Source organism: Tachypleus tridentatus, chromosome 10, assembly GCF_004210375.1.
Source record: "Tachypleus tridentatus isolate NWPU-2018 chromosome 10, ASM421037v1, whole genome shotgun sequence".
In the NCBI taxonomy this organism is placed as follows: domain Eukaryota; kingdom Metazoa; phylum Arthropoda; class Merostomata; order Xiphosura; family Limulidae; genus Tachypleus; species Tachypleus tridentatus.
This window is the reverse complement of record NC_134834.1, coordinates 101,087,079-101,098,992: the sequence shown is the minus strand read 5'-3', so window position 1 is coordinate 101,098,992 and position 11,914 is coordinate 101,087,079. Positions and strand designations below refer to the sequence as shown.

The window sequence follows — 11,914 nt, the reverse complement described above, 5'->3', positions numbered from 1 at the left end:
GATTTAATGACTACTTCCACATTGATTTAATGTTTCAAAATACTGACTTGAGCTGATGACCAGATCCAAATTGATTTAATATTTCAGAATACTGACTGAGCGATGACTACTCCAAATTGATTTAATGTTTCAGAATACTGACTTGAGCGATGACTACTTCCACATTGATTTAATATTTCAGAATACTGACTTGAGCTGATGACTACCTCCACATTGAATTAATATTTCAGAATACTGACTTGAGCTGATGACCAGATCCAAACTGATTTAATATTTCAGAATACTGACTTGAGCTGATGATCAGATCCAAACTGATTTAATATTTCAGAATGCTGACTTGCTCCACAAATTTTTCCCAAATTCCCACACAAATTATTTTGAGACTAGGAATATAATAGCCAGCAAACAGCACCTATCATTAACTCTTGTAGTACTGTTAACTGACTAAGCATTTGGGGCTGATCATCACATCTACAACCCCAGAGGCAGAACAAATGTTAGTGGCAATGGACCTTCAACCCCAAACATTCATATTGACCCTATATTATGTTAAAGAATTTTCACTTTTTCTTGTTCCTTGGCAGAAAAGTGTTATTTCCCAATTGCTTATGCCTAAAGTAAATGGAAGAGACCTAATTTTCTTTTCAAACTTTGCTTTTGTGACGCAGGTAATGAAATTTTCAAATTTACTTATTTTCTAGAACTTTCCAGGTAGATTAAGTGCTGAGTAACTGATAGAGAATTGTCTAGAACTTTCCAGGTAGATTAAGTGCTGAGTAACTGATAGAGAATTTTCTAGAACTTTCCAGGTAGATTAAGTGCTGAGTAACTGATAGAGAATTTTCTAGAACTTTCCATAGCAATATATATACATGGGCTCACCACTTCAGTTTAGTTCTAGAAGCCTAAGTGAACAATAGACCTATCTGATTTTTATCAGAGATGGCATCAAGAAGCTGCAAGCATTTTGCTATGTATGCGGCCAATTTATCACAACGGACTGAGTTCTCTGTGGGGAGACAATGTCAAGTGTGAGCCACTAGTGGACTTCCAGAAGGTGTTGTTCCCACCACTGCACATAAAACTGGGTTGTATGAAACAACTTGTCACATCTCTTGATAAGGAGTCTGTAGCCTTGTACCTTCCAGACTTTTTTCCCTAAGCTGTCTGAGGCAAAGGTCAAAACCGGTGTCTTCATTGGACCACAAATAAAGATCCTGGAGTGCACAGAATTTCCCAAGAAGCTGAGTAGGAACGAAAAAAGAGCTTGAGGCAGCTTTGTCACAGTGGTCTGGGGCTTCTGGGGCAATCACAAGGATAAAAATTATGTGAAACTGGTTTGAGGCTCTGGTGAAGAACTATAGCAAAATGGGCCGCAGGATGTCCCTGAAAGTCCACATCTTTGATGCTCATCTTGACAAATTCAAGAACGTGGGAGCATACTCAAAGGAGAAAGGCAAGCACTTCCACCAACATATACAGGACTTTGAATGCTGATACCAAGGAGTGTATAACAAAAACATGATGGGAGACTACATTTGGGAGCTGATACGTGAAAGTGATTTACATTACAGTTGCAAATCTTGAGAAACTACTCACCTCTAAACATTTTGTTCATTTTTGTATAACTTTAGTATAAATACATGTAAATCTTGATTCATATGTTGTTTTATTCAGACCTTATGTAAACGAAAATGTGTAAATTTGCATGTTTTTACAAAGAAAATAAGTTGATTTCTAAATTTCATTATCCAGGTCACAAAAACAAAGTTTGAAGGGAATAATTGCCATTTTCTGTACTTTTATAACATAAGCAATTAAGAAATAACACATACTATCCAGGAACAAAATTTGTTTTACATAGTGTAATAACACATAATATCCAGGAATAAAATATGTTTTACATAGTGTAATAACACATACTATCCAGGAACACAATTTGTTTTACATAGTGTAATAACACATACTATCCAAGAACAAAATTTGTGTTACATAGTGCTATCTGACCATCAGGTTACTCCTAACCCAACAGTTTGGAAAACAAAATGAAAGACTTTTCCACAGTCAATGAATTTCATAAAGAGACCTAACACTGAATGAAGCATTATGACATATAACAAAAACACGCATAAAATATTGAAGTAGACAACTTTTGAGGATATGTGAACTGCCCTAAATTCAAAGATAGTTAACACCAACTTAAAACGTGTAATAACAATACAACTTAACCATCATATCAATGCTTTCATATGAAATAAGATCCATGTTTGATCTATATTTTGTCTTTTTTGAAAGTGTGAACTATTTTTCTGACGTATATTGTACAATGTGTTTAGTTGTGAAAGCTAATCATAGATAAGATATTGCCCAGTGAGTTTAGTTTTGTAAAATCTTTTTATGTTACAGTGCCAGGCTTCATGAAGGTTAGCTACTATACAGTGTTAACTATTAACTCTTGGACTAACCTTGTCTGATCACATTGTGGGATGTAACTGTTACTCTTACACTGTTCCTACAGCTTATAATAGTGGAACGTTTATCTGCACTTACAGAACAAATCATGAATCTCTCATTCCACAATGCAAGCATGTTCCACTACACCATGCTTGATTCGAATGTTGTTTTACAGCATTTCTCAACATATATTGAATAATACTGTACAAATTCATTAACATACACAACTCTCATTATGCAAAGAGACAACTACTACTTAGTATTAGAACGTGTGCTAATCTCATTGAAAGATAGACTACTGAAGGGATTAAACACTTGGTAATAACATTTTGGATGTGATGTAAATATGTGTGCTTAATTCACAACAGTAATCACACACAAAGTAAAGCTACTGATAAAATTTATGTACTTCTAAAATAAACGTAATTTCAAATTAAAATTTCTGGATACATCTTAGAACTTGTATATTTCAGGTGAATGACTCAATTGGCTGGTAACAGACAATACTAAGATACACTTATACAATGTTACAACTTCATCAAATAGCTTCAAACAGGTAAAATATTTATTCATTATCTTTAATAGACCAATACCAACAATACCATATTATTTCAGATAATACAGATTTTAAAAACCATATAAGCCTCATTCAACAATAGAAAATATTTTCTTAGCCAGGTAACAATAACTGAATAAAAGCTATTACTGATAAGGTTTGTGCTGCCATCTGAAAGTTCTGTATGAAATACATTTAAGGTGGAGTAAATGGAATTTCAAATATCATCAATATCTAGGTCACCAAGATCAGATTCTTCAACAACTTTAGGTTTTTCTTTCACCTCTTGAATTGTTGTGCTGATGAGACCATCCGAATAAACCACCTTAGCAGGAAAAAGAAAACTTGTTACCACTATAAACATACACTTCAATACTAACACAAAATTAACATTTGTATTACTATAACAATTTTATCACTTAAAAATGTCTGCTACAGACACATATCTCATGACATCTAGCAGGTGTTCTGGTAACAGAATTTATCTACAAGATAGAAGGCAGGTGTTCTGGTTAGTCACAGAATTTACATACAAGATAAAAGGTAGGTGTTCTGGTAAGTAACAGTATTTATGTACAAGACAGAAGGCAGGTGTTCTGGTAAGTAACAGTATTTATGTACAAGACAGAAGGCAGGTGTTCTGGTAAGGAACAGAATTTGTGTGCAAGATAGAAGGCAGGTGTTTTGGTAAGTAACAGAATTTATGTACAAGACAGAAGGCAGGTGTTCTGGTAAGTAACAGAATTTATGTACAAGACAGAAGGCAGGTGTTCTGGTAACAGAATTTATCTACAAGACAAAAGGCAGGTGTTCTGGTAACAGAATTTATCTACAAGACAAAAGGCAGGTGTTCTGGTAACAGAATTTATCTACAAGATAGAAGGCAGGTGTTCTGGTAAGGAACAGAATTTGTGTACGAGATAAAAGGCAGGTGTTTTGGTAAGTAACAGAATTTGTGTACGAGACAGAAAGCAGGTGTTCTGGAAAGTAACAGAATTTGTGTACGAGACAGAAGTCAGGTGTTCTGGAAAGTAACAGAATTTGTGTACGAGACAGAAGGCAGGTGTTCTGGAAAGTAACAGAATTTATGTACGAGACAGAAGGCAGGTGTTCTGGAAAGTAACAGAATTTATGTACGAGACAGAAGGCAGGTGTTCTGGAAAGTAACAGAATTTATGTACGAGACAGAAGGCAGGTGTTCTGGAAAGTAACAGAATTTATGTACGAGACAGAAGGCAGGTGTTCTGATAAGTAACAGAATTTATGTACAAGACAAAAGGCAGGTGTTCTAGTAACAGAATTTATCTACAAGATAGAAGGCAGGTGTTCTAGTAACAGAATTTATCTACAAGATAGAAGGCAGGTGTTCTGGTAACAGAATTTATCTACAAGACGGAAAGCAGGTGTTCTGGTAACAGAATTTATCTACAAGATAGAAGGCAGGTGTTCTAGTAACAGAATTTATCTACAAGATAGAAGGCAGGTGTTCTGGTAACAGAATTTATCTACAAGACGGAAAGCAGGTGTTCTGGTAACAGAATTTATCTACAAGATAGAAGGCAGGTGTTCTGGTAAGGAACAGAATTTGTGTACGAGACAGAAGGCAGGTGTTCTGGAAAGTAACAGAATTTGTGTACAGACAGAAGGCAGGTGTTCTGGTAAGGAACAGAATTTGTGTTACCAGACAGAAGGCAGGTGTTCTGGAAAATAAGAGAATTTATGTACGAGACAGAAGGCAGGTGTTCTGGAAAGCAACAGAATTTGTGTACCAGACAAAAGGCAGGTGTTCTGGAAAGCAACAGAATTTATGCACCGAGACAGAAGGCAAGGTGTTCTGGTAAGGAACAGAATTTATCCACAAGACGGAAGGCAGGTGTTCTGGTAACAGAATTTATCTACAACATAGAAGGCAGGTGTTCTGGAAAGTAACAGAATTTATGTACAAGACAGAAGGCAGGTGTTCTGGTAAGGAACAGAATTTATCCACAAGACGGAAGGCAGGTGTTCTGGTAACAGAATTTATCTACAAGACAGAAGGCAGGTGTTCTGGAAAGTAACAGAATTTATGTACAAGACAGAAGGCAGGTGTTCTAGTAACAGAATTTATCTACAAGATAGAAGGCAGGTGTTCTTGTAAGGAACAGAATTTATCTACAAGACGGAAGGCAGGTGTTCTGGTAACAGAATTTATCTACAAGATAGAAGGCAGGTGTTCTGGTAAGGAACAGAATTTATGTACAAGACAGAAGGCAGGTGTTCTGGTAAGTAACAGAATTTATCTACAAGACAGAAAGCAGGTGTTCTGGAAAGTAACAGAATTTATGTACAAGATAGATGGCAAGTATTCTGGTAACAGAATTTATCTACAAGATAGAAGGCAGGTGTTCTGGTTAGTCACAGAATTTATCTACAAGACAAAAGGCAGGTGTTCTGGTAACAGAATTTATCTACAAGACAGAAGGCAGGTGTTCTGGAAAGTAACAAAATTTATGTACAAGACAGAAGGCAGGTGTTCTGGTAAGTAACAGAATTTATGTACAAGACAAAAGGCAGGTGTTCTAGTAACAGAATTTATCTACAAGATAGAAGGCAGGTGTTCTGGTAACAGAATTTATCTACAAGACGGAAGGCAGGTGTTCTGGTAACAGAATTTATCTACAAGACAGAAGGCAGGTGTTCTGGTAAGGAACAGAATTTATCTACAAGACGGAAGGCAGGTGTTCTGGAAAGTAACAGAATTTATGTACAAGACAGAAGGCAGGTGTTCTAGTAACAGAATTTATCTACAAGATAGAAGGCAGGTGTTCTAGTAACAGAATTTATCTACAAGATAGAAGGCAGGTGTTCTGGTAACAGAATTTATCTACAAGACAGAAGGCAGGTGTTCTGGTAAGGAACAGAATTTATCTACAAGACGGAAGGCAGGTGTTCTGGTAACAGAATTTATCTACAAGATAGAAGGCAGGTGTTCTGGAAAGTAACAGAATTTATGTACAAGACAGAAGGCAGGTGTTCTAGTAACAGAATTTATCTACAAGAGAGAAGGCAGGTGTTCTGGTAAGGAACAGAATTTATCTACAAGACGGAAGGCAGGTGTTCTGGTAACAGAATTTATCTACAAGACAAAAGGCAGGTGTTCTGGTAACAGAATTTATCTACAAGACAGAAGGCAGGTGTTCTGGAAAGTAACAGAATTTGTGTACGAGACAGAAGGCAGGTGTTCTGGTAAGTAACAGAATTTGTCTACGAGACAGAAGGCAGGTGTTCTGGAAAATAAGAGAATTTATGTACGAGACAGAAGGCAGGTGTTCTGAAAAGTAACAGAATTTGTGTACGAGACAGAAGGCAGGTGTTCTGGAAAGTAACAGAATTTATGTACGAGACAGAAGGAAGGTGTTCTGGTAAGGAACACAATTTATCCACAAGACGGAAGGCAGGTGTTCTGGTAACAGAATTTATCTACAAGATAGAAGGCAGGTGTTCTGGAAAGTAACAGAATTTATGTACAAGACAGAAGGCAGGTGTTCTGGTAAGGAACAGAATTTATCCACAAGACGGAAGGCAGGTGTTCTGGTAAGGAACAGAATTTATCCACAAGACGGAAGGCAGGTGTTCTGGTAACAGAATTTATCTACAAGAGAGAAGGCAGGTGTTCTGGAAAGTAACAGAATTTATGTACAAGACAGAAGGCAGGTGTTCTAGTAACAGAATTTATCTACAAGATAGAAGGCAGGTGTTCTTGAAAGGAACAGAATTTATCCACAAGCCGGAAGGCAGGTGTTCTGGTAACAGAATTTATCTACAAGAGAGAAGGCAGGTGTTCTGGAAAGTAACAGAATTTATGTACAAGACGGAAGGCAGGTGTTCTGGTAACAGAATTTATCTACAAGATAGAAGGCAGGTGTTCTGGTAACAGAATTTATCTACAAGATAGAAGGCAGGTGTTCTGGTAACAGAATTTATCTACAAGACAGAAAGCAGGTGTTCTGGAAAGTAACAGAATTTATGTACAAGACAGAAAGCAGGTGTTCTGGAAAGTAACAGAATTTATGTACAAGACAGAAGGCAGGTGTTCTGGAAAGTAACAGAATTTATGTACAAGACAGAAGGCAGGTGTTCTGGAAAGTAACAGAATTTATGTACAAGACAGAAGGCAGGTGTTCTGGAAAGCAACAGAATTATGTTCAAGACAGAAGGCAGGTGTTCTGGAAAGCAACGGAATCCTATGTACAAGACAGAAGGCAGGTGTTCTGGTAAGTAACAGAATTTATGTACAAGACAGAAGGCAGGTGTTCTGGTAAGTAACAGAATTTATGTACAAGACAGAAGGCAGGTGTTCTGGTAAGTAACAGAATTTATCTACAAGATAGAAGGCAGGTGTTCTGGTAACAGAATTTATCTACAAGATAGAAGGCAGGTGTTCTGGTAAGTAACAAAATTTATGTACAAGACAGAAGGCAGGTGTTCTGGTAAGTAACAGAATTTATCTACAAGATAGAAGGCAGGTGTTCTGGTAACAGAATTTATCTACAAGATAGAAGGCAGGTGTTCTGGTAAGTAACAGAACTTATGTACAAGACAGAAGGCAAGTGTTCTGGTAAGTAACAGAATTTATGTTCAAGACAGAAGGCAGGTGTTCCAAGTAACAGAATTTATCTACAAGACAGAAGGCAGGTGTTCTGGTAACAGAATTTATCTACAAGACAGAAGGCAGGTGTTCTGGTAACAGAATTTATCTACAAGATAGAAGGCAGGTGTTCTGGTAAGGAACAGAATTTGTATACGAGACAGAAGGCAGGTGTTCTGGAAAGTAACAGAATTAGTACCCAGACAGAAGGCAGGTGTTCTGGTAAGTAACAGAATTTATGTACCCAGACAGAAGGCAGGTGTTCCTGGAAAGTAACAGAATTTATGTGTACACAGACAGAAGGAAGGTGTTCTGGTAAGGAACAGAATTTATCCACAAGATCTTAAGGCAGGTGTTCTGGTAACAGAATTTATCTACAAGATAGAAGGCAGGTGTTCTGGAAAGTAACAGAATTTATGTACAAGACAGAAGGCAGGTGTTCTGGTAAGTTACAGAATTTATGTACAAGACAGATGGCAGGTGTTCTGGTAACAGAATTTATCTACAAGATAGAAGGCAGGTGTTCTGGTAAGCAACAGAATTTGTGTACGAGACAAAAGGCAGGTGTTTTGGTAAGTAACAGAATTTGTGTACGAGACAGAAGGCAGGTGTTCTGGAAAGTAACAGAATTTGTGTACGAGACAGAAGGCAGGTGTTCTGGAAAGTAACAGAATTTGTGTACGAGACAGAAGGCAGGTGTTCTGGAAAGTAACAGAATTTATGTACGAGACAGAAGGCAGGTGTTCTGGAAAGTAACAGAATTTATGTACGAGACAGAAGGCAAGTGTTCTGGAAAGTAACAGAATTTATGTACAAGACAGAAGGCAGGTGTTCTGGTAAGTAACAGAATTTATGTACAAGACAAAAGGCAGGTGTTCTAGTAACAGAATTTATCTACAAGATAGAAGGCAGGTGTTCTGGAAAATAAGAGAATTTATGTACGAGACAGAAGGCAGGTGTTCTGGAAAGTAACAGAATTTGTGTACGAGACAGAAGGCAGGTGTTCTGGAAAGTAACAGAATTTATGTACAAGACAGAAGGAAGGTGTTCTGGTAAGGAACAGAATTTATCCACAAGACGGAAGGCAGGTGTTCTGGTAAGGAACAGAATTTATCCACAAAACGGAAGGCAGGTGTTCTGGTAACAGAATTTATCTACAAGAGAGAAGGCAGGTGTTCTGGAAAGTAACAGAATTTATGTACAAGACAGAAGGCAGGTGTTCTAGTAACAGAATTTATCTACAAGATAGAAGGCAGGTGTTCTTGTAAGGAACAGAATTTATCCACAAGACGGAAGGCAGGTGTTCTGGTAACAGAATTTATCTACAAGAGAGAAGGCAGGTGTTCTGGAAAGTAACAGAATTTATGTACAAGATGGAAGGCAGGTGTTCTGGAAACAGAATTTATCTACAAGATAGAAGGCAGGTGTTCTGGTAACAGAATTTATCTACAAGACAGAAAGCAGGTGTTCTGGAAAGTAACAGAATTTATGTACAAGACAGAAAGCAGGTGTTCTGGAAAGTAACAGAATTTATGTACAAGACAGAAGGCAGGTGTTCTGGAAAGTAACAGAATTTATGTACAAGACAGAAGGCAGGTGTTCTGGAAAGTAACAGAATTTATGTACAAGACAAAAGGCAGGTGTTCTGGAAAGTAACAGAATTTATGTTCAAGACAGAAGGCAGGTGTTCTGGAAAGTAACGGAATTTATGTACAAGACAGAAGGCAGGTGTTCTGGTAAGTAACAGAATTTATGTACAAGACAGAAGGCAGGTGTTCTGGTAAGTAACAGAATTTATGTACAAGACAGAAGGCAGGTGTTCTGGTAAGTAACAGAATTTATCTACAAGATAGAAGGCAGGTGTTCTGGTAACAGAATTTATCTACAAGACAGAAAGCAGGTGTTCTGGAAAGTAACAGAATTTATGTACAAGACAGAAAGCAGGTGTTCTGGAAAGTAACAGAATTTATGTACAAGACAGAAGGCAGGTGTTCTGGAAAGTAACAGAATTTATGTACAAGACAGAAGGCAGGTGTTCTGAAAGTAACAGAATTTATGTACAAGACAAAAGGCAGGTGTTCTGGAAAGTAACAGAATTATGTTCAAGACAGAAGGCAGGTGTTCTGAAAGTAACGGAATTTATGTACAAGACAGAAGGCAGGTGTTCTGGTAAGTAACAGAATTTATGTACAAGACAGAAGGCAGGTGTTCTGGTAAGGTAACAGAATTTATGTACAAGACAGAAGGCAGGTGTTCTGGTAAGTAACAGAATTTATCTACAAGATAGAAGGCAGGTGTTCTGGTAACAGAATTTATCTACAAGATAGAAGGCAGGTGTTCTGGTAACAGAATTTATCTACAAGATAGAAGGCAGGTGTTCTGGTAAGTAACAAAATTTATGTACAAGACAGAAGGCAGGTGTTCTGGTAAGTAAGAGAACTTATCTACAAGATAGAAGGCAGGTGTTCTGGTAACAGAATTTATCTACAAGATAGAAGGCAGGTGTTCTGGTAAGTAACAGAACTTATGTACAAGACAGAAGGCAAGTGTTCTGGTAAGTAACAGAATTTATGTACAAGACAGAAGGCAGGTGTTCTGGTAACAGAATTTATCTACAAGACAGAAGGCAGGTGTTCTGGTAACAGAATTTATCTACAAGACAAAAGGCAGGTGTTCTGGTAACAGAATTTATCTACAAGATAGAAGGCAGGTGTTCTGGTAAGGAACAGAATTTGTGTACGAGACAGAAGGCAGGTGTTCTGGAAAGTAACAGAATTTGTGTACGAGACAGAAGGCAGGTGTTCTGGTAAGTAACAGAATTTGTGTACGAGACAGAAGGCAGGTGTTCTGGTAAGTAACAGAATTTGTGTACGAGACAGAAGGCAGGTGTTCTGGAAAGTAACAGAATTTATGTACGAGACAGAAGGAAGGTGTTCTGGTAAGGAACAGAATTTATCCACAAGACGGAAGGCAGGTGTTCTGGTAACAGAATTTATCTACAAGATAGAAGGCAGGTGTTCTGGAAAGTAACAGAATTTATGTACAAGACAGAAGGCAGGTGTTCTGGTAAGTTACAGAATTTATGACAAGACAGATGGCAGGTGTTCTGGTAACAGAATTTATCTACAAGATAGAAGGCAGGTGTTCTGGTAAGGAACAGAATTTGTGTACGAGACAAAAGGCAGGTGTTTTGGTAAGTAACAGAATTTGTGTACGAGACAGAAGGCAGGTGTTCTGGAAAGTAACAGAATTTGTGTACGAGACAGAAGGCAGGTGTTCTGGAAAGTAACAGAATTTATGTCTGAGACAGAAGGCAGGTGTTCTGGAAAGTAACAGAATTTATGTCAGGAGACAGAGAGGCAGGTGTTCTGGAAAGTAACAAAATTTATGTACAAGACAGAAGGCAGGTGTTCTGGTAAGTAACAGAATTTATGTACAAGACAAAAGGCAGGTGTTCTAGTAACAGAATTTATCTACAAGATAGAAGGCAGGTGTTCTGGTAACAGAATTTATCTACAAGACGGAAAGCAGGTGTTCTGGTAACAGAATTTATCTACAAGAGAGAAGGCAGGTGTTCTGGTAAGGAACAGAATTTATCTACAAGACGGAAGGCAGGTGTTCTGGAAAGTAACAGAATTTATGTACAAGACAGAAGGCAGGTGTTCTAGTAACAGAATTTATCTACAAGATAGAAGGCAGGTGTTCTAGTAACAAAATTTATCTACAAGACGGAAGGCAGGTGTTCTGGTAAGGAACAGAATTTATCTACAAGACGGAAGGCAGGTGTTCTGGTAACAGAATTTATCTACAAGATAGAAGGCAGGTGTTCTGGAAAGTAACAGAATTTATGTACAAGACAGAAGGCAGGTGTTCTAGTAACAGAATTTATCTACAAGATAGAAGGCAGGTGTTCTGGTAAGGAACAGAATTTATCTACAAGACGGAAGGCAGGTGTTCTGGTAACAGAATTTATCTACAAGATAGAACGCAGGTGTTCTGGTAAGTAACAGAATTTGTGTACGAGACAGAAGGCAGGTGTTCTGGCAAGTAACAGAATTTGTGTACGAGACAGAAGGCAGGTGTTCTGGAAAGTAACAGAATTTGTGTACGAGACAGAAGGCAGGTGTTCTGGTAAGTAACAGAATTTGTGTACGAGACAGAAGGCAGGTGTTCTGGAAAATAAGAGAATTTATGTACGAGACAGAAGGCAGGTGTTCTGGAAAGTAACAGAATTTGTGTACGAGACAGAAGGCAGGTGTTCTGGAAAGTAACAGAAT

At 37.8% G+C, this 11,914-nt stretch overlaps 1 protein-coding gene across 4 annotated transcripts in view; it reads right to left on the bottom strand.

The window, feature by feature from the left end:
• Positions 1-2,833: 2,833 nt before the first annotated feature.
• LOC143229964 (eukaryotic translation initiation factor 5-like) overlaps positions 2,834-11,914 on the bottom strand; it is an 80,722-nt gene continuing 71,641 nt past the window's right edge. For all 4 annotated transcript variants that reach the window (XM_076462859.1, XM_076462856.1, XM_076462858.1 and 1 more), the window contains one exon: positions 2,834-3,335. In XM_076462859.1, coding sequence (XP_076318974.1) covers positions 3,228-3,335 — 108 coding nt within the window. In that variant the 3' untranslated portion in view covers positions 2,834-3,227. The remainder of the gene's footprint in view (positions 3,336-11,914) is intronic.